Below are 23,370 nucleotides of genomic sequence, written 5' to 3'. Positions count from 1 at the left end.
GAAGCTTTGAAACCAGGTGTTGGCTTCCCCTCTCTAGCTATGAAAGTCCCAGATGGCATCTTGTTCCAATGGAAGGCTTTTTTCTACAATGAAAATGTTTAGTGTAGTCACCTTCATCCATTATCTTAGGTAGATCTTCTGGATAACTTGCAGCTTCCACATCAGCACTTGCTGCTTCACTTTGCACTTTGTTTTTTTGTTGTTGTTGGTTTTGTTTGTTTTTTTTTTTTTTTAAGACAGAGTCCTGCTCTGTCACCCAGACTGGAGTGCAATGGTGCGATCCTGGTTCACTGCAACCTGTGCCTCCTGGGTTCACGCAATTCTCCTGCCTTGGCCTCCCAAGTAGCTGGGATTACAGGTGTGCACCACCACGTCCGGCTAATTTTTGTATTTTTAGTAGAGATGGCGTTTTGCCATGTTGGCCAGGCTGATCTCAAACTACTGACCTCAGATGATCCACCCGCCTCGGCCTCCCTAAAGTGCTAGGATTACAGGCCTAAGCCACCATGCCCACAACCTGACTTACATCTTCTAGCACACTCATATCTGATATTTACATACAGAACATTTATTTTATAAACTGCTTTTCTTGTATTTTTATATTATTGTTAAGGCTTTGCATTTCTATAATCCATATAGAAAATGGATTTCACTTCAGAAGAGTCAAGGGTCATTACCAATTTTTTTTTTTTTTTTTACAAAAAAGGGGCCCATGTCTGGTAAGTCAAGACCACTCTTCCTCTCTGAGTTTCTTGAGTAATGGGAGATAATTCCAATGTCACAAGGTTGATGGAAAAAAGCCCCATTCATATGCTTGGCATCTATTAATTCCATTTCAGTTTTCTTCCTATCTGGTTGTCTACTTTTTCTCTCCTACACCTTGCTCAGGGGATATCCCCAGTACTGGCAATATGAGTGTGTTTAATATAAAGGAGCAAAGGAAAGCATTTTCTGGTGACAAGTCTCATCTGGCTGTTCGGTGACACCAAGGCACACGACCGGGAAACTGGTAGTTTCCAGTCTGGCACCACAGCCTCTAGAGAAACAGAACCAGGGCACCTTTCCCAGCAAGTTTATGGAGCAAAAACAGGGATGGGCAGGTATCATCAGGGAGCAGGGTCCCAGGCTGAGGGCAGAGATACGGCTTGTTTCCTATCTAGGGATGCCTGGGGGGAATTAGGGTAAAAAGGCAAACAGCAGGTCAAGGCAGCTAATTTGGGCCAAGGTTGAAGACTGCAGCCTGAGACACACATCCAGGTTGCCTTGGAGAGTATTCCATCAAAGGACAGGCTCAAGTTTTTACAGGAAAAAGGATGAATCAGAAGATGGGTGATTACAAAAGTTGTTCATCAGGAATTCTCATTGGTTTACAGAAATAACATTGGTGATTGGCTATCCAGTGTTGAATTACAGGACGATGGCATTTTATGGCTACTTGGCATCACAGTCTAGAACCTACGTGGCAAGTGACTTCAAGAGGTAATTATTTAGCTCAAGGAGGGAGTGAAGACAGGACTACCGTTAAATGCCTCTCTGGCCCTAATAATTTAAAAGGAATCACATTCCTCAGATTAAAAGCTGTTTTTCTTCCTTAAGACAGACTGCACTTCCGTGGGATCAGAAACAGACTTTAATCTTGACTGCCCAGGCCAGAGTGCAGTGGCACCATCTCAGCTCACTGCAACCTCTGCCTCCCAGGTTCAAGTAATTCTCCTGCCTCAGCCTCCCCTCCCCAGTAGCTGAGATTACAGGCGCTCTCCACCACGCCCGGCATTTTTTTTTTTTTTTTTTTTTTTTTTTTAGTAGAGACGGAGTTTCACCATGTTGGTAAAGCTGGTCTCGAACTCCTGACCTCAAATGATCCACCCACCTGGGCCTCCCAAAGTGCTGGGATTACAAGCATGAGCCACTGTGCCCAGCCCAAGTTATTGGTTTTCTAAAGCTCCCCGTGATTCCAACGTGCAGCAAAGGGGAGAGAATACACCATGAATACCCTGTGAAGTATATTGTTACGCCCCAACTTTTCAAACAAGGAAACTAAGGAAGTGACTTGCCCTCGGCACACAGCCAAAAAAAAAAAAAAAAAAAAAATTTGAACTCAAGGCAGCCTAATTTGAAAACCTATTTTAAAACAGCTATCTAGCAGTTTTAACCCAAACCATCTTTCCTACCTACCTATCCCTTCAGAATCCCCTTTCTTAACATATGCCCATACTCCTTTATCCACAAATGTCCCTCTTGACCTTGGACCATTCAACTCAGTAGTCCCCCTTCCGCACTCTTCGAAACTGGACAGATTCAACAGTGGTTGAGGAGGAGCAAGGTCAGTGGAAGCACACTCCCAGCAGGCAAATTAGGGTCATTTCTGCCTGCCCAGCACCCAAAAGAGCCTTTCTTAAGCCATTACCTGAGTGCTTACTGCATGCCAACACAAGCCTGACACAACACCTATTATTTACTGAGCAGTGTGCTATGCTCTGTGTTGAGTGCTTTACTTGCATTACACTATATTCTTGATGTTAACAATAGGGGATAGGTGCTTCCTATTATCACCATTTTAAAGATGAAAAAATGAAATCCCAGAGATTACACAATTGGCTCAAAGCCGCAGAGCTGTAAGGAAGCAAGGATTCAAATCTGGGCTGCTGTTTCCAAGCCTGACGGCCTTAACGTTACACTGCTCCCTATAACAAGCCCTGGATTTGCTGTCGAGGCACCAGAACCCTTCTCTGCCACTGTGTCCCTGTGTGACCTTGAACAAATCCACTTTCTTATCTCTAAACTAATAAGAATTTGGACTATCGACTCTGAAGCCCTTTCCAGTTTATCTACACGTGGTCCTGCAACCAAGTATAGTTTCAGCTCAATTACCACTGGGCTGCAAAGTTAGACAACTTGCCAAGCCCCTCTGAACTTAAATCTCTTCCTCAATAAATGGAGACGATCACATTAACCTTACTACTAACACTCTTTTGAATCATTTTATTCCTGTCAACTGCTGTCATACCCAAGAGCTGGCATTGGTTCAGGTACCAGTCTTGGATGACACACACAGTAAGTAAAAACCTTTCCTTCCATCCACTTCTGTTGAGAATCAAAATTACTTGAGGAAAAGAATGGAGCTTTCTTCCAGATCAATAGATTGCCAGCTGTTGTACAGAGCTTGTTTTTGTTTTTTTGTTGTTGTTTTTGAAACAGGGCCTCACTGTCACCCAGGCTGAGATTGTGCAGTGGCACAATCTCAGCTCACTGCAACCTCTACCTCCTGGGCTCAAAGCGATCCTCCCACCTCAGCCTCCTCAGTAGCTGGGACTACAAGCACATACCACCATGCCCAGCTAATTTTTGTACTTTTTGTAGAGACAGGGTTTTGCCATGTTGCCCAGGCTGGTCTCCTGAGCTCAGGCAATCTGCCTGCCTTGGGCTCCCAAAATGCTGGGAAGAAAAAGAGCTTTAATTACCAAATAAGTGATCACTTAAATTTGTCTACTTAACTTCGACTACTATTTTTTCACCAGCAACTCAGAAATAAGACACAACAGTCTCCTAACTTGGGCTATCATTTTTAAACAAAAGAGCTCATGAATCTCTGAAAAAAAAAAAAAAACAGAAAAAAAGGTTTGTATACTTTTCTCTGTAAAACTTAAAGCTAATTTAAAACTCCTCCCTGTTTGATGTTTTGTTTTTTTTTTTTTTTTGAGACAGAGTTTCACTCTTGTTGCCCGGGCTGGAGTGCAATGGCACGATCTCGGCTCACTGCAACCTCTGCCTCCCAGGTTCAAGCGATTCTCCTGGCTCAGCCTCCCCAGTTGCTGGGATTACAGGCATGTGCCAACATGCCCAGCTTTTTTTTTTTTTTAAAGCAGAGACAGGATTTCTCCATGTTGGTCAGGCTGGTCTCAAACTCCCAACCTCAGGTGATCCGCCCTATTTGGCCTCCCAAAGTGCTCGGATTACAGGTATGACCCACAGCACCCGGCCTAAGGCAGATACTTTCAATGATTCAGTTCTTAGCCCTCTCCTTGTCAGTGTTCATACTCCAACTTACAAAGCATGTGACTTCTTCCAACCTCACTCTTTGAGGCCAATTTCATGTCAAATGGATTGCTATATATTGCCAACTGAAATCTAACCAAGACTGCCAGCTCAGTAAACCTGTCCTCGTTAAACTCCAAGCAGCTAGAATGAGCGAGCCAGCCATTCATCAATGCACTCTAATACTCCCAACTTCTTGGCTTTACTGTCAGTATGAAAGCTGGACAAGTTATCTTATACATGCTTGTTCAAATACATGGCTAAAGGAAAGTAAAAAAACCAATCAGATTTGGACCCACTTCAAACTCATGGCTTAAATAAACCCTTTTACCTCTAAATCCTAGTGCAGTTTACATTCTCAATTGTTTCTGGCTCTAAACCCGTATTTCATGATTAAGGCATTTATTGGTTAGTCTTTCCTTATCATTTGAATGTGAGCTCTGGAATTGGGATGGCCAGTTGCAGTGGCTCATGGCTATAATCCCAACACACTTTGGGATTACAGCCAAGGCTGGAGGGGTCCTTGAGTGCAGCCTGGGCAACAGTGAAATATCATCTTGTAAAAAACTGCCTGGGGCTGGGCACAGTGGCTCACGCCTATAATCCTAGTACTTTTGAGAGGCCAAGGCGGGCAGATCACGAGGTCAAGACAGAGACCATCCTGGCCAATATGGTGAAACCTGTCTCTACTAAAATACCAAAAAATTAGCCAGGCATGGTGGTGTGCACCTGTAGTCCCAGCTGCTCAGGAGGCTGAGACAGGAGAATCACTTGAACCTGGGAGGCAGAGGTTGCAGTGAGCTGAGATCACACCACTGCACTCCAGCCTGGGTGACAGAGTGAGACTCCATCTCAAAACCAACCAACCAACCAAAAAAAGAAAACTGGGGTGAAAATAAATTGTTAAAGGTCAACAGCCTAAACTTGCACTCCAGTCAAACACAAATATTATATATATTTTTCTTTCTAGGTATTGAGCTGGTGTTGTGATTTATCACTGTATCCCATTCCTAAATGTTTGTATCATGGACTTTTGACATGTAGGAAAAATAAGAAACAATTAAATGACAAATCAACATTCCAATTTGTATTTGTAAAATACTTTCATTGAAAACATGGGTAGTTTTATCTGAACTAAAAATAAATGTCATTATGAGATTCTGGTGGCAGCCAGCCAACTAGATGAGGTTTTTAAAAGTTATCAGCTGCCTGAGCTTAAGATTTAGAATTGTTTCCCAAAGGAGTTATTCTTTCAAAAATGAAACTTCTAGGCTGGGCGCCATGGCTCACGCCTGTAATCCCAGCACCTTGGGAGGCCGAGGCAGGCGGATCACTTGAGGTCAGGAGTTCAAGACCAGCTTGGCCAACATGGTGAAACCCTGGCTCTACTAAAAATACAAAAAGTAGCTGGGCATGGTGGCACACGCCTGTAGTCCCAGCTACTCAGGCAGAATTGCTTGAACCCAGGAGGCGAAGGTGACAGTAAGCCGAGATCGAGCCACTGCACTCCAGCCTGGGCAACAAAGAGACTCCATCTCAAAAAAAAAGAAAAAAAAAATTAAATAAAAAATAAACTTCTATATCTCAAGACATAACTTTTTTTTTTAATATTCGAATATTTCCTTCTCCAAATGACCAATATAAATTTCACATCTCCACCCCACCCCCTCCCCGACCCCCAACTACCGCTGCCCAGCTCCAGGCAGCATTAGGCAACAACTTCAACATTCCCGTTAGCTCGACATTTTGGGGCTTTGTGAGCAAATAAAAAAGCAGTAAACAACGCCAACTGAGCCAGGGAAAGGTGACTCAGGCCTGTAATCCCAGCGCTTTGGGAGGCTGAGGTGGAAGGATCGCTTGAGGAGTTCCAGACCAGACTGAGAAACATAACCACGTCTCTTAGAGTTTTTTTTTAATTAGCTGGGCACAGTGGTGTGTGACTGTAGTCCTAGCTACTTGGGAGACTGAGGTGGGAGGAATGCTTGAGCCCAAGAGGCCAAGGCTGCAGTAAGGTATGTCACCACTGGTCTCAAAAAAAAAAAAAAAAAAAAAAAAAAACAAGAACGCTACCTTGCCCCAGATGAAATCTGAATCAAGTATATACTGAAACAAAGGTGCCCAACCACAAATGAACAAGGCTTTCAAAAGAGGACTCCTTTAACCTATAGACTACTTTTCTGGAAGGTTTAATTTTGCCCTGGAAATAGTATCCATCTCAGGACCTTCCAAATGATTAGGGAGAAGCAAAGTATCAATGTTTTGATATTTCCACTTGCTCAAGACATGTACTAACTTACAGTGAGGAACTACATGGCCATATTCTACATCTTTCATAGTAGAACAACTATACAATGCCTTACATCAGAAATGAGGAAAACTAAAACAGCAATGTTTTACACACATATTTCATGTGTTAGTTTAGGAATCATTTTGGGTACCTTCATCAAATCCAGACGGAGAAATCAGGATACTAAGTGAGAATCTAAATACTGTATTTGTAAGTACAGTCCAACACGGGGAAAGTTGCATGAACAAAACTAATCAATTATACTAGGCTTACCAAAACAAACTTTTTTTTTTGGAGACAAAGTTTAGCTTTCACTCAGGCTGAAGTGGCTAGATCTCAGCTCACGGCAACCTCCACCCAACCAGGTTAAGTACTTCTCCTGTCTCAGCCTCCCAAGTGGCTGGGATTATAGGCGCCTGCCACCACACCCGGCTAATTTTTGTATTGTTAGTAGAGACGGGGTTTCATCATGTTGACCAAGCTGGTCTCTAACTCCTGACCACAAGTGATCTACCTGCCTCAACCTCCCAAAGTAATGGGATCACAGGCATGAGCCATCACACCCAGCCAAAACAAATTTCAATGATCTTGTCTCAGAACCTTAAGGGGTCTAAGCTGAATTATCTTCAGGTACCTGATGAATCCCCCTAATAAAACAGGATGAAAAAAATTAGAGTGGACATAAAATCAAATTCAACACTACTGGATTATTTAGAGAAAAATGTACTTCCAACCCAGTTTTTTCTTCAGTAACTTTAATTAGAAATCTTTCTCGAAAAGATGGAAAACCAGAAGGCAACAATCTGGCAGTACAAAAATATACAACTAGAAGAGATTACCACCAACTAGATATGACAACTAAATCTCATTCAGAACTCTGGAAAAAAAAGTATACTTGGACAAAATACTAAACTAGTGGTTCTCACATCACCAAGGGTATTATCATGTAGAACTCCTCAAAATTACACAGGGTTAGGTCACCCTGAAAAACTAAGTCAGTGAGCCAGGAATCTGGCTGTATCTATTCTGAAATACCTCTTCAACAAAATTCCTAATTAAGCAGCACTGTACTAAAATGAATGTAGTAATAACCTGGATTTTCCATCCACATATGGGTTTGTGTGAGAGCCACTGACTGCAGTCTAACAGGGTGGGGGTGTCATGGACATTGACAGATCACATGTTTGTAAGGATCTCTAAGATACTCAAATGGTAGATACAGGGTACCTGTGCTTGGTAAACTACAACTTTCCTACTTTCTGCTTAAGACATGGAGGTCAGAAGCAACCCACAATGAACTGTGAACCAGAGATCAAGCTAAATATTCCTTTTTAATAGAAATGTGAATCTTGAAATGTTGGGCAGACTGGTCTCCAACTCCTGGCTTCAAGAGATCCTCCCACCTGCCCTAGCCTCCCGAAGTGCTAGGGATTACAAGCGTGAGCCCCCACATCCAGCCAGTATCTTTGAAAACAACTATAATCCTTAATGTTTCTTTACATTGTCATCAAGTATTAGTAATAGTGACTTCTAGTGAACACCTTAATCCTTAAACCACAGGTCTAAGTTCAGTTTTGTGATTCCTTTCATTTTTACACTCAACCCAGAATACGGACAAGACTGGTTAGTGTGACCTGTTATTTTGGGAATTACAACAACTTTAAAACTTCCTAATAGCCACAATCTAAATGTGCAATTCAAAGCTTTAATAATTTCCATGTTCTAAAGTTTCTAAGGGTACTGAGGTTGTGCTAAGGCTCCTGGTTAAAGTAACTGCAAACTAGGACTGTAAGTCACCTAAGTCAGGATAACTCCCTGGTGAAGTCACTTTTATTTCAGGTTCTGTATTATTTCTCTTGGCCATATTATACCCGTAACTGTCCTTTTTACAGAAACCCTTCCAACTTAACAGCCTGCAAGGAAGTCATATACTGCCCAAAAATGCCCGTATAAGTTGTCCATTTATAAGAGCAATGTAATTGACATATTGCATGGCTTCCCTAACTTCTTAGCTATCTTGGCTTGTTCCTAACTGGAACAGGTTTTAGGCTATGTGGGAATACTGAAAGACAAAATGCCCAATGCCAGAGCTCTCAGTAAATAAACAGGCAGTCTGAAAAGTGTCTTTCTTGAACATGCTTAACTTTAAGGCTGAACCTTCCTGACACCAATTCTCCCGAGATTTGTATAAAAGGTGGAAATAATTAATTTGTTTAGGAACTGTATCTTAATATATCCATTTAGCTTGAACTCTTAATGCAATGACTTTTCATATTTAAGACAGTCAATACAGCATAATCCGAAACTATCTTGAGAGAGCATATTTAAGGAAACTAAGCCACAAGACTGTTGCATTATGATTTAATCTAATTGCACAAAAATCTGAAATTACAACTCCTCCCATTTTCTAAGAGGAAGGTTATGCATGCCTCCATATTCAATTCTGCACTGTTACATTTGAACCATATTGTGAACTTTACATCATGATGGATCAGCTTAGAATTCCCATGCAACACCTCAAATTATAAAATGGAAGCAATTTTTAGACCTGTGGAAAGTTTTCATGCTAAAGATAAAAGCCATTTGTTAATGGGCAACTTACTTTGTGTTTAAGTACCAGGTTGCTGCTATACTTTAAAATGTTAGTCACTAAATATCATGGACCCTGAACTGGCTTCTACGCCTAAAAAAAAAAAAAAAAATGGGTTAACTATCACTTAGGTGACATCTATACTCCCTTCACTTCAGAAGACTAATCCATAGTGGCTCTCAGCTGTTTCTTCTAAGAATCGTGTAACCAACTGCTTCCCATGGGATAAGAACAATGGTAACAGTGGGTTCAACTGACTATTACACAATTATGCTAAGATTTTATTAATTCAAAAGCACTTTACAAGAAAATATAAGTATGGCTTCCAATAGGAATGTTATACCTGGACTTGGTACCAAGCTCACAGACGTGAGTTTGCAAGGAAAAACAGGCTTTCAAGTTAAACAACAATTTGTAACCAAAACTTTAATCCCAAGGATTCTCACAAAACATATTACAAATGACAGCATGAAAAAAAATCTTGCACAGTAACTCAAAGTTTGGCTCTACAATGTACCCTTAAACTGGCAGCACATTTTTGAAATCTCAAATTTGCACATAAAGAATGTCATGAACAGCCATGTATTCATATACAGCAATCAAATAAGGAAGTTATGACCTAAAGCAAAGGTAAACTTTCTTGAAACTTAACATTCTATACCAACCAGGCAACCTCTGCCCTGGATGGAAGTGAGCTGGATTTTTCAAAAACCTCTAATTTAATAGTGCAGCGTTTCATTTTACCTGATGGCTTGTGTTTCATAGCAGTTTTTAAAGACTGCTTGTTCAACTGTAGCTGCAGCCTATATCCCAGCTATGGAAAAAAAGTAAATCTTAGTTCAATTTTTGCCAGTTGTTTCTGTATTAAAAAAAAAAAAAACACACTTCTGCTGAGCAGATTTAGAGGTTTATTATCAGTCTGTGCATAACTAAAGTTCAAAGCAAATTCAATTTTGCTTAAGGGAACATTGTAAAGTAACAGTTCTTGGTATTACATGCCTCGTATGATCCATTTCAAACCACAGAGAATTACACCTTTGTGTCACTGTTTCAAGAAACAAACAGATTTGAACAGCTAAAACATCTTAAAAATGCACCAAGCTTATGAAGTCTCAAACAAAACTTGAATTTTCTTCTGTACATACTCCTGTCAAATGAAGTAATTTCCTGTACACCACTTCTCTTGCAAACTGTCTTCTATTTCCTTTCATTTGACCTAGATCGACTAAAAAAAAAAAAAACAGAAAACATTACATCTGTAACTTGGTGACAGTGACATATCAAAATAGAATTTTAAGGTAAAAAATTTATGGCTTAGAAGACAGGCCTTAGCACACTATGTATGCAAAGTCTGAAATACAAGCTATCAAAGACCTTACCTACGAGACCTAGAGAAGGATCGGGACGGCTTGTGATTTCTCTCCCGAGACAGCGATCTCTCTCTTCTCCTATCTCTAGAAAGGGACCTAAATGACAGAAAAAACATTAGGACCAATGAGGTATGATAAAATTATACGTAAATATTTTCTTGATCTGGCACGGTGGCTCACGCCAATAATTCCAGTATTTTAGGAGGCAGAGGCAGGAGGCTCACTTGAAGCCAAGAGTTTGAGAACAGATTGGACAACAAAGTGAGATCCCATCTCCACAAAACATAAATTAGCCAGGTGTGGTAGTGCGTGCCTGTAGTCCAAGCTACTCAGGAGGCTGAAGAGGGAGGATCACTCCAAGGCCAGGAGTTAAAGGCTACAATGAGCTATAATCACACCACTGCACTCCAGTCTGGGTGACAGATCCTCTTTTTTAAAAAAATTAAATACTTTCTAAAAAGCCTTTGAAAATTCAAAGCTGACTCATCCTTACAACTTGATTCACTATTAAAGCCGAGGTTTATTCCCATTAACTAAGCCATCTGGAAAAGTTTAGGAATAGCAGAAACACTGCCATTTCTAAGAATGTAGCCAAAAAAGGTAGTCATTTACCTGCTCCGGCTGCGAGAGAAGCTTCTCCTTCTTGGAGATCTAAAAGCAGAAACAGGAAAATTAGGCTCATCATCAATTAGTATTTATGGCGTGAGGCATTTCCCAACTTTTCAATCTCACTGTTGGGCCCAGTGAATGTGCCGAAGAACTGGCACCCATCGTCCAAAAAAAAAAGAAAAAAAAAAGAAAAAAAAAAAAAAAAAAAAGAAAAGAAAAAAAAGGGCACAGAAGGATTAAGAAACAAAAAGCTCAAGTGAAAAGCAGGTATTCCAACCATGGATTCACTTTAACAAAGAATGCTTCACAGCAGATCTGTCCAATGCAAAACTTCATGTCAAACTAACTTCACTACCCAAACACCACACCAAAATATAGTCCCACAAGTAGTTCCAAAAACAGTACCATAAACCAGTATTTGGAACCCATGCAAACCTGTAAGTCCATGACAAGACTTAGGTACCAGGTGGATAGTGTAATTTTGTGAAAACGTGGTAGGTGTAAATATTGATGCCATTAAGTGCTACATTAGAACTGCATTTGTGATCGTCACATTTAAGAGTGTGTTTAGGCTTACCAAAATTACCTTAGCTTGGCCCACACTTCAACCCCAAAATTTTAAATTTTGAAACTGTTAGTAAAACCATTTAAAGGTGATAGGATTCAACAAATTTTTTGCCAGAAAAGCTAATCTGTTAGAGATATTAAAATTTTTAGTTTGGCATCTCGCACATGCAAATAAGTTTCACTTGAAGGCCTAGTTATATTACGAGTTCCCTATCACCCTTAAAAGTTTTTCAAGCAATATATATGTACGTTACCATTCAATTATGCACAGCCAGCCTTTGATCCAGAAAAAAGAATTACTTTAAGCCGCTTACTCCTTATTTTAACCAGCAGTAAACTGTATAAGCAGGAAAAACTTACTAGTTTTGGGTTTCAACAAGCTAGAAATGGTGAGGTGAGGCTGCCGGACTGACGGCCAGGAAGAATTTGCTGAAAAGGTTTTGCCAGATGTTGCGTTGGATTTAGTTGGTTGGCGAAGGGGGTGTTGTGGATTTTTCCTGCTTTTTTGTTAGCCGAAGGCTGCTGCTGTAGTTGTTGTGAAGACATTTGGTAAATAAACAGCTGAGCTGATTGGCCAGGAATGTGTGGGCGGTCGAGGTGGCTGCTGCCGATTTGGTTAAGGTTGGAGAGAAGGCTGAGAGAAAACAGCATGCTCGGGAACCAAAGGGCGGTGCAACCTGACGACTGGCCAGCCTGGGTCATGTGAAACGACACCAGCCAAGCTGAATGGGGCGCGCTGGTCACATGACGCTGAAAGGGCTAGTTGACTGGCTAATGCAGATTCAGAGGGTGGTGAGAAGAGACATGATGGTGACTCTGTAACGGGGTTCATTTTTATTAATAGATGGACCAAAAAGCACAAAAAAAATGAAAAACAAGCCATCAGTACAACCATCTATTAGCTAACAAATACTCTTTTATTATGATGGGCAACAGTGTGTTGTTGTTTTTCAAAATAGCAAAAGGGGCAAGATTTTGAACTCCTGTCTCCTAGAAGGACTCCACTCACCTGTGAGAGGTAAATTTAGTCCTATAGAAAACTATTTTGGAGGTCTGAGGAGATGTGGAGTTAGCACCCAGGCAATACTGCCTGGTCCAAGAATGATGCCATTTTCAATTACAAAAAAAACTGAATTTTCTCCTATTTGGGATTGAAGAACAGATGACTGGGATTACTTCTTTTTTAGCCCCCTTTATTGGTCAGTGACTTAAGTTAGTTTCAGAATGATTTCTACTTTACCAGTTGTAACATTAAAACAGCTGCCTGTTTGATAAATATTACAATTGTGCTAGTAGTAGAAAACACAAATTTGTGAAGAGCTAGAGTTGAATGTAATGTTTGTCATTATGGAGCCAAGAAATGGAAAAAGGCCTAAACTGAAGTATAAGGGAAGATTTGGAAAGATGCAACTAGAAAGATGAACTAGAAGACAGATCCGAGATAGAAGTTACTGACTACCAACATGAACAGTGACCTAAAGACAAAAGCCAACACTCAGCACAACTCACATACCCCAAATGACACCCAGCAACTGTTTCACAGAAACCTCCGATTCTTCCAAAGTTTAAAACCCACCAACAAACTTTAAGAGAAATACCTGCTCCTACTAGCTACTCCATTACACCAATACCTCTAAACAAGCTTTCTCTCAAGTACCTGCGACGAGGTGGAGGACTCCTCCTACGATAATCATCTCGAGGGCGACGACCCCAAGAGGGAGGTGGGCCACGATTTCTACTTCTTTTTTCACCATTCGACAGTTCCACTCTTACACGGCAGCCACATAGTGTTCTGAGGGGGCAAAGATATTAAACTTAAAACAGCCTGACTTTCTGACATGTATTAAAGCCAAAAGTACTCTCAGTTGGCTATTCTGCAAAGAACACACCTGAGTGTCTGTGGAATTTAACATCAAATTTCTAGCTCCCTTATTTTTACTAATATAAAATGAGCTTTGGCCGGGCACGGTGGTACACGCCTGTAATCCCAACACTCTGTGAGGCAGACCGATCACAAGGTCAAGAGTTCGACACCATCCTGGCCAACGTGGTGAAACCCTGGCTCTACTAAAAATACAGAAAATAGCCAGGTGTGGTGGTACACGCCTGTAATCCCAGCTACTCAGGAGGCTGAGGCAGGAGAATCACTTGAACCCAGTAGGCAGAGGTTGCAACGAGCCAAGATCACACCACTGCACTCCAGCCTGGAGGACAGAGCGAGACTCTGTCTTGAAAAATAAAATAAGCTTGTTTCCCAGTTTCAAGTTAAAATTTCAATTAATTTCAAATTAAACAGGATTTTCTAAAGTACCAATTCACAAGGAAGTCAACTTCTATTTTATCACCTAATTGTTAGAGCCAGTCTGATTATTGAGCTCAATGTTAATTTGTTAACAGTTGCAATTAAAGTGTGAAGATCCATTTATCCTTGAAAAACAAGTTCTCCTGTATCTTCATTATGATTTCTTCCCTTGAGGTCCCAGCACTTATTTCAGTTATTTACCAGGCTGTATTTATTGGTCTCCCCCTGCCCCACTCCAAGTAAAAAATGGGTTCAAGACAAGACAGAACCATTTTGGCCATTTTACAGCACCCTCTCCCCTCAATAGTCAGCGCAGAAGAAATTACAGCTGTGGCCAGGTGAGGTGGCTCATGCCTGTAATCCCAGCACTTAGGCTGAGGCAGAAGGATAGCTTGAGCCCAGGAGCTTGAGGCCAACCTGGGCAACATAGACCGCCATCTGTATTATTTTTTAAATAATAAATACACATCTTTTTAAAAAGAAATTATAGCTCAGAGTAGTAAAAAAAAGACCATTATTCCTCACCCTTAATACAACCAGTCATTAAATTTAGATAAGCTATCCTATTTGGAGAGTGACTGGGAAGAGGTGGGCCCTGGAAAACTTTACTACAACCTGCTTGCATTGACCAATCTTTCATGCAGCTTTGCAGTGAACACTCAGACCCTTTTTCCCATTGTATTTCCAAATATGAGGAAAGGGGAGTGGGGGCACGGAGGTCAACACTCAGGCCTTACTTAGCCAGCTAACAGGACACTATAAACACAAAGGGAAATAGTAACTGATTCACTTTCTGGAATAAGTATTTCAAACACATAAAAGTAAAGGTACAACCAACCCATGTAACCATTTTGTAAACAATTTTTTAAACAAGTATCAGTTCATAACTACTTTTAAAAATATTTGATCCTGGCTAGGCACAGTGGCTCACACCTGTAATTCCAGCACTTTGGGAGGCCGAGGCGTGCAGATCACCTGAGGTCGGGAGTTCGAGACCAGCCTGGCCAACATGGTGAAACCCCATCTCTGCTAGAAATACAAAAATCAGCCCCGCATGATGGCGCACGCCTGTAGTCCCAGTTACTCAGGAGGCTGAGGCAGGAGAATCGCTTGAACCCCGGAGGCCGAGGTTGCGGGGAGCCGAGATTGTACCACTGCACTCCAGCCTAGTGACAGTGAAAGACTCGTCTCCAAAAAAAAAAAAGAGCTAATTGTATCTTTAGATACCATTGGCCAATGATTGGGAAAGCCATCTAATAGCCACATATCCTGTAGATTTTAAATATGAAAACCACAAGCAACACATTTATATCAGTGTAATCATTAAATCACCTTCCATCTAGCTCTCGGACTGCATCAGCTGCATCTCGGGGATCTTCAAATTCAACAAAAGCAAAGCCGGGTGGGTTTCTAGCAACCCACACACTTCGGAGTGGTCCATAGTAGCCAAAAGCCCGTTCCAATTCGGTCTTGTTGCCATTGTTTCCAAGATTGCCTACATAAACCTTACAGTCCAATGGACAGGAATCACGATGCATTTCTGTAATGAAAAATACCAAAAACATTCATCCATCTAAACATCTACAGTTAAAACCACAGATCCTTAGAAAGAATTCCATTCGAAAGAACAAAAGAGTTTAAGGTAGCACGTAAAGAGAAAAAAAAATTCCAAAATGCTAGAAACCAAACAAGAAATGTTACTGCTAAGCACCCATTCCCCCATAATCTTTACTCGTAACCCTCAGGAAGCCAGCAATTAGTGAAGAAAAAACAGCTTCCTCGGAACGTTGAGAACTGGGCCGTGAGTTAAGAGCCTTAACCTGTTATTTCATTTAATCCCCAATATAAAGCATTTCTAGAAAAATAGAGAAGAGTTCTGTTGGGGACTCAAAACCAAATAAAACAATGATAAAGAAAGCTAATCCTTAAGGTTATACTACCAGGCAAATAATTCAAAGTGCCTACATAAGCCAAAACTTACCAGCTTTAATAAAAATAAGGCCAACGATTTTCACTTTTAAAAAAATGCCCATGGACCAGGCGCGGTGGCTCACGCCTGCAATCCCACCACTTTTGGGAGGCCGAGGCGGGCGAATCACGAGGTCAGGAGTTCGAAACCAGCCTCGCCAATATGGTGAAACTCCGTCTCAACTAAAAATACAAAAATTAGCGGGGCATGGTGGCGCACACCTGTAGTCCCAGCTACTCGGGAGGCTGAGGCAGAACAATCGCTTGAACCCGCGAGGCGGAGGTGGCAGTGAGCCGAGATCGCGCCACTGCACTCCAGCCTCGGCGACAGAGCGAGATTCCATTGCCAAAAAAATATAAACAAATAAATAAATAACACCTATTTTGGTCATTTGGAACTATAGGAACAAGGCTACTATCACGTCATTAGACAGACCAAAGTCTTACGCAGTAAATTTATCAAGCAACGAGACCAACTTTCCAGTTTTTTAAAAAATGTTAAGCTCATACCAGCACTTACTCACAGTAACCGAAAGGTGTTAACCCGAACGTCCGTCAACAGAAACGGATAAGCAAAATGTGGTATAGACATGAGTATTATTCAGAATGATGTACTGACAAATACTCCAACGTTGGAAAATCTTGAAAACATTACGCTAAGTTAAAGAAGCCAGACATAAAAGTACACATGATTCCATAAATACTAAATATCTAAAATAGCTAAGTTCAGAAAGACAGGAAGATTAGTGGTTGCCAGGGACTAGAGGAAGGGGGACAGGGAAACTGGGAGTAAGTGCTCAATGGGTAGTAGTCTCCTGGTGGGGGGAGGTGACGGAAATGTTTTGGAACTACGTGTAAGTGATGATTACACAACATTGAATATACTAAATACCACTTTAAGATAATTTCACTTTAATAAAAAACTACAAAGAGATATTTGCTACTAAAAAATTTACTGCACTTTGGGGACTTATTATTTTGTTTTTCCTTGGCGGACTTATATTTGATAAAGCTTTATTACTAAGTCACTTCGGCGATGAATCTGATAAACTTGTAGACTAGTTTCAATTACGTAAAAACCATCTACTCAATAAGTCAGCTGAAGTGCTTTCCATAAACACCACGTTCTTCTTACTCTGGGCTTGTCTAATTAAAACACCCAGTCCAGACACATCCTATTTGCCGTGACCACACCCTGTGCCCAGGAGTTAGTTCTAAGACCAAACCACTGGTGAAAATTTTTAAAAACACTACTGGCACCTGTCTTAAGCCTACATCTTAACAGGAAGCGGCCGAAAGAACGAATCTTAAGTTCAAGGAAGATCGTTCGGTCTTAGAAAAAGGTGATTAGATTCAGGCTGCAAAATCTGAAACATGAAAGTAAAGGTGATTACGGGGGCCATTTAATATGAACTGAAAGGTTCGGTCTTGGTTAGTGACTTTACAAAAACACTCTGAGAAGCTTCCCAATTAAATGAGGGGCCAAAAAAAAAAAGGCGCCATAAAAATAAAAAGGCCGTGACCTGGAATACAACTCGGCTCTCGGCTCCCCTTTGTGGTTCCCAACTCCCGGGTAACCCCCTATCCTGGCCCATGCCCCAGTGAGGAATATAAACACCTCCACCCCAAGACGAGGAAACCCTCTGGTGGGCCGGGAGCCCCCGCCACCGCCCCGCGCTGAACGTCACAAAATGGCGGCGGCGCCTCTTTGTCTCAATCTGGCGCCGCCGTTGGGCCTGGCTCCTCCTTGGTACGGTTAAATTCCACTTCCACCTCACTCCCTCTTTCGCTGGTCTCTTACCGAGATCTAGGGTTAAAAAATGCGGCGGCTCAAATCCACACGCTCCGATGAGTCTTCCGCTTTCCTCCGGCCCGACACCAACCAAGGTTCTCGCTCACCCGGCGTCCACGAAATGGCGGACCACGGCCTTCTCCTCGCCTTTATTTATACGCCATACTGGAATCACGTGATTGGACGGGCTCCCCCAATGAGAAGCAGAAGAGGCCCTGACGTAGTGGCTACAAACGCAGCAAAAGCCGCGGTTGCTGGGAGCGCGCCCTGGCGGTTGGGCCGGGTGGGTGGAGACGTGCGTCGGCGCGCGCTCGTTGTAACAGGCCTGGGGCTCCCCCGAGCGTTCCTCTCGGTCTGTCGACCTCCAAGTTACCCACAGACACGTCTTCCTCACCTCCAAATAAGCTGGGGCTTCATAAACAGCACCGTCGCCGTCACGCTCAAACACTAATAGGAGAGTTGGCCCCTAACAAGATTAAGAGATGAATTAATTAAGTGTTTCACCCTTGTGAGCGGTTAGGCTGGAACTAGGAGCATCGCGTTTACAAACAGGTCACGGAGCTGTTTGTGACCCAGCTGGCACCAGACTGTGGCCGCCTGGATTCCACACTGAAGGAAAAGCCTGGTTTGGAAAGTTTGCCCAACTCTGGCTGGTTTCGCGCCTCTCACGCAAACTTGCAGGACTTGGCGCCGACAGCAGAGGAGACCGGTCAGGTGACCTGGAAACTATCACCTTTAGCAAACACCGGGAAAGGGAAGTTTCTGAAGAAGATTGAATGTAAATTCTGGGCCCCCAAGCGAATGCCAGGAGGGGTATCTCGAGCCTTTCTCCTAGCAGCCCTTGCACTGCCTGGCATGTGTTTTGTCCAGGCCACTTCCCTTAGGAAGACGGAGCCGCAAGAATAATTAACTTTAAGAGGAGACAGACTGATTGGGTTAGAAAAATCCCCTAGGGCCGGGTGCGGTGGCTCACGCCTGTAATCCCAGCACTTTGGGAGGCCGAGGCAGGCGGATCACTTGCGGTCAGGAGTTCAAGACCAGCCTGGCCAACATGGTGAAATTCCGTCTCTACTAAAAATACAAATATTGGCCGGGCGTGGTGGCAGGCGCCTGTAATCCCAGCTACTTGGGAGGCTGAGAGCAGGAGAATCGCTTGAACCCAGGAGGCGGAGGTTGCCGTGAGCTGAGATCCTACCACTCACTGCACTCCAGCCTGGGCCACAGAGCGAGACTCCATGTCAAAAAAAAAAAGGAAGAAAATAAAAATCACCAAGATCTCCTGAACAGTTCAGCTAGTCTCCTGCCCCCAAATATACCCCCACCCTAACCCCCTTTCAGTCTAGTCTGACATATTGCTAAATTTACTTGTTATATCTGCTCTAAAAAAAAAAAAATGAGAAAAAGGCTGGGTGCGGTGGTTCACGCCTGTAATCCCAGCACTTTGGGAGGCCACGGCGGGCAGATCACCTGAGGTCAGGAGTTCAAGACCAGCCTGGCCAATATGGTGAAACCCCATCTCTACTAAGAACACAAAAATTAGTCCGGCGTGGTGGCACGCACCTGTAATCCCAGCTACTCAGGAGGCTGAGAGAGGAGAATTGCTTGAACCCGAGAGGCAGAGGTTGCAGTGAGTTGAGGTCATGCCATTGCACTCCAGCCTGGGCGACAGAGCGAGACTCCGTCTCAAAAAAAAAAGAGAGAGAGAAAAAGGACCTGTTTTTATTTATTCCCTCTTAGCTGAAAGATATGCCAATTATTCTGTTTTACACTGTTTTTTTTTTTTTTGGTTTGTTTGTTTGTTTTTTTTTTTGAGATGGAGTCTCGCTCTGTTGCCCAGGCTGGAGTGCAATGGCGCGACCTCGGCTCACTGCAAACTCCGCCTCCCGGGTTCAAGCGATTCTCCTGCCTCAGCTTCCTGAGTAGCTGGGATTACAGGCATCTGCCACCACACCCGGCTAATTTTTGTATTTTTAGTAGAGGCGAGGTTTCACCATGCTGGTCAGGCTGGTCTTGAACTCGCCACCTCAGGTGATCTGCCCGCCTCGGCCTCCCAAAGTGCTAGGATTACAGGCGTGAGCCACAGCACCCGGCCAGCCAGTTAGTATGTTTTAACTTTCCCAGGTATTTTTCTTTTGAAGCCTTACCTTTTATTGTGGTTCTAAAAGGTTTATTTGGGTGGCCGGGCACGGTGGCTCACGCCTGTAATCCCAGCACTTTGGGAGGCCGAGGCGGGCAGATCACGAGGTCAGAAGATTGAGACAATCCTGGCTAACACAATGAAACCCCATCTCTACTAAAAATACAAAAAATTAGCCGGGTGTGGTGGTGGGTGCCTGTAGTCCCAGCTACTCGGGAGGCTGAGGCAGGAGAATGGCGTGAACCCCGGGGGGTGGAGCCTGCAGTGAGCCGAGATAGCGCCACTGCACCCCAGCCTGGGCGACAGCGAGACTCTGTCTCAAAAAAAAAAATAAATAAATAAATAAATAAATAATAGAAGGTTTATATGCAGTGGGGGAAAAAATACAGATTTATTACATCTCAGCCTAGTTTCCTCACCTGTAAAAGGGGGGAAGGGGATCCTAGCAAACGTTTTCTTATTTCTCTCTCGTCAAGATTTTTTTTTTCTGGCTCACTTATATTTGCCTTGATTTGTTCCCCTCCTCTATGTAAGCTTTTCTCCTCTTTTTCATTTTCTTTCCTTCTATCAAATCAAAGGCTCTGGAGTCAGGCAGTCCTGGATTTGGCCCCAGCCCCCACTGCTAGTTACTGGCTGAAGCGTCCTGAGAAGAACGTTTAACCTCTCTGTTTCCTCTGTATAAAATAACTCCAGGCTTGCAGCGTTACAGCTGTTAGGTTTTGTCACTTTGGCCAGTTGTGGTCACACCTGCATCCCCAGGGCTTGGAAACGATACAGCAGTCAAGCAATACATATTTGTTTATTTTAGTTATTTATTTATTTTTGAGACCCTGGGTCTGGCTCTGTCACCCAGGCTGGAGTACAGTGGTTCGATCTCACCTCACGTCAACGTCCACCTCCCGGGCTCAAGCAATTCTCCTGCCTCAGCCTCCCCAACAACAAGGACCACAGGCGTGAGCACAAATGCCCAGCTAATTTTCGTATTTTTTGTAGAGACAGGCTTTCACCATGTTGCCCAGGCTGGTCTAGAACTCCTGAGCTCAAAGCCATCCACCCTCCTCTGCCTCCCAAAGTGCTGGGATTACAGCCATGAGCCACGGCACCTGGCCTTTTTTTTTTTTTCTTTTTCTTTTTTTTTTTTTTTTTGAGACAGGGTCTTGCTCTCTTACCCAGGCAGGAGGGCAGTGGAGTAAACTTCGCTCACCACAACCTGGACCTCGTGGGCTGGACCTCATGGGTTAAAATTAGCCACCATGCCTGGCTAATTTTTTGTTTTTTTTTGTACAGGAGTCTCACTTTGTTGCCCAGATTGGTCTTGAACTCCTGGCCTCAAACGATTCTACCGCCTTGGGAGAGTTGTTTGAGTTGTTTGAGACCAATCCAACTCCTGAGATTGGTGTTAAATTCCTGGCCTCAAACAAGTCTCTGGAAGTGCTGGGATTACAGGCGTGAGCCACTGTGCTGGGCTATTAAATTATTTAATTAAGAGAAATGATGTATGTAAATCGTCTGGCACAATCACTGCTTTTAAAAATGCTGGCCGGCTGGGTGCAGTGGCTCACGCCTGTAATCGCAGCATTTTGGGAGGCCTAGGCTGGTGGACCACTTTAGACCAAGAGTTTGAGACCAGCCCAGGCAACATGGGGGGAACCTGTGTCTCTACTAAAAATGCAAAAAATTAGCCGTGGTGATGGGAACCTGTAGTCCAGCTACTCAGAAAGCTGAGGTGGGAGAATCGCCTGAACCCGAGAAGTTGAGGCTGCAATGAGCCAAGATCGTGCCACTGCACTCCAGTGCATTCCAGGGTAATCGAATGAGACCTTGTCTTATAAATAAATAAATAAATGCTGACCTTTTAAAAATTTTCTTTTCCCATCTCATTTTCCCATTCTTTCTCACCACTTTTCCTGTTTTTTGTTTGTTTGTTTGTTTGTTTTTGTGTGTGGTGCTAGTCAAGTCTAGTCAAGTGTGTTGTCTTTCAGTGGAACTCTCTTAACCCCTCCACTTTAGTAATGAAAACATTCTGAACCTCCCCTGGCCACCCGCAACTTTCATCTTCTAGTGACTTCAGACAAATGAATTATCCACTTGCTTTAGAGGTGTTTTTTGTTGTTGTTTTTGTCTCACTCTGTCACCCAGGCTGGAAGGCAGTGGCACGATCTCCATCTCGGCTCGCTGCAGCCTCCACCTCCCGGGTTCAAGCGATTCTCCTACCTCAACCTCCCGAATAGCTGGGACTATAGGCATGCGCCACCACGCCAGGCTGATTTTTGTATTTTTAGTAGAGATGGGGTTTCATCATGTTGGCCAGGCTAGTCTCAAACTCCTGGCTTCAAGTGATCTGCCCACTTTGGCCTCCCAAAGTACTGGGATTACAGATGGGAGCCACCACACCTAGGCCTGTGGAGTATTTTAATATTCCTTTAAACTTATACAACCACTACTCTTGCCTGGACCCTCAACTACCTGAAGCTTCAAGGAGACATATCAGAGTTTTTGGTACAGACACAGAATGGGAATCATATGTTGTAGGAATATCTCTTGATTTTCTTTGGGAAACCACCCTTCTCACAGTAGTACATATTATTGATTTGAATGTGGTTGGGTCCTACACCCCTCTTTTTCAGGGGTAGGGAGGTAACCATTCTGGATTAATTAAATCATTCCAAGTTCTTAGTCCTTCCCTTGCGCCTCCCCCACCATTAGGAATGAGGATGAGTAATCCAGTCAGACCAGTCAGCTGCTGATCCAGCACTGTTCATAGGCCAACCAGAGAGAGGTGTGCCATTTCCCGTGATTAGCACAGTCCTGAGCCGGGGCAGCCAGCCTGTTTCCAGGAGGGAAGAAGCAGCCTGAGGTAGGCCCAACACAGTGGGAAGGAGAACTGCAAGGTGGGAAATAAGGAACCATGGAGAGTCTTGTTTAAGAAGCCTTGAACCCAGCTCCACTTTCTGAATTCCCAGTTATTTTTTTCTTTTTTCTTTCTTTCTTTCTTTTTTTTTTTTTTTTTTTTTTTTGAGATGGAGCCTTGCTCTGTTGCACAGGCTGGAGTGCAGCAGCGAGGTCTCGGCTCATTACAACCTCCGCCTCCCAGGTTCAAGCAATTCTTGTGCCTCAGCCTCCCGAGTAGCTGGGATTACAGGCATGCACCACCACACCCAGCTAATGTTTGTATTTTTAGTAGAGATGGGGTTTCACCATGTTGGCCAGGCTGGTCTCGAACTCCTGACCTCAGGTGATCCGCCCGCCTCAGCCTCCCAAGGAGCTGGGATTACAGGTGTGAGCCACAAAGCCCAGCCTGAATTCCCAGCTATTTGAACATACAGTCAGCCCTCTGTATCCTCAGTTTCCTGCAACCAACTGCAGATCAAAAATATTTTTTAAAAGAATAAAAAATAATACGACAATATCAATACAGCATAACAACCATTTACTTATATGGTGTTAGGTATAATTAATGTAGAGTTGATTTAAATTATAGGGGAGGATGTGCATAGATTATATGCAAATACTACATTTTATATAAGGGACTTGAGCATCCTTGGATTTTGGTATCCTCAGGGGTCCTGGAACCAGAACCCCCACCACAAAGAGATCACCATACAAGTTCCTACACTTTCCTCAAAGTAGCTTAAGCTACTTTGAGTTAGGTTTTTTCCTGTCACTAACCATCAGAAAGATTCTAAATACAAATATTATTTTTTATTTTATTT

The 23,370-nt window shown here is 43.0% G+C and overlaps 1 protein-coding gene across 1 annotated transcript; it reads right to left on the bottom strand.

Moving 5' to 3' along the window:
• Positions 1 to 8,667: 8,667 nt before the first annotated feature.
• On the bottom strand, positions 8,668 to 17,789 carry SRSF3 (serine and arginine rich splicing factor 3). Its single transcript, XM_003276899.4, has 6 exons — positions 17,530 to 17,789; positions 15,093 to 15,300; positions 13,116 to 13,250; positions 10,895 to 10,933; positions 10,292 to 10,378; positions 8,668 to 10,137 (listed from the first exon to the last, which is right to left on the bottom strand). Exons 2-6 carry the CDS (start codon positions 15,296 to 15,298, stop codon positions 10,110 to 10,112), a joined length of 495 nt encoding a protein of 164 aa, XP_003276947.1. The 5' UTR covers positions 15,299 to 15,300; positions 17,530 to 17,789; the 3' UTR covers positions 8,668 to 10,109.
• Positions 17,790 to 23,370: the final 5,581 nt, after the last annotated feature.

Source organism: Nomascus leucogenys, chromosome 17 (assembly GCF_006542625.1).
Source record: "Nomascus leucogenys isolate Asia chromosome 17, Asia_NLE_v1, whole genome shotgun sequence".
Taxonomy (NCBI): Eukaryota; Metazoa; Chordata; class Mammalia; order Primates; family Hylobatidae; genus Nomascus; species Nomascus leucogenys.
Note: the sequence above shows the minus strand (reverse complement) of the source record. Positions and strands in the feature narration are given on the sequence as shown.

What these genes read in the sequence shown, in the direction of transcription:
- SRSF3 (XM_003276899.4), bottom strand. Translation starts at nt 15,298, where the DNA reads ATGCATCGTGATTCCTGTCCATTGGACTGTAAGGTTTATGTAGGCAAT. An exon ending in AGTCCTCCACCTCGTCGCAG is followed by an intron (nt 10,934 to 13,115) that starts GTACTTGAGAGA and finishes TTCTGCTTTTAG; the next exon opens with ATCTCCAAGAAGGAGAAGCT. An exon ending in TCCTTCTCTAGGTCTCGTAG is followed by an intron (nt 10,138 to 10,291) that starts GTAAGGTCTTTG and finishes TTTTTTTTTTAG; the next exon opens with TCGATCTAGGTCAAATGAAA.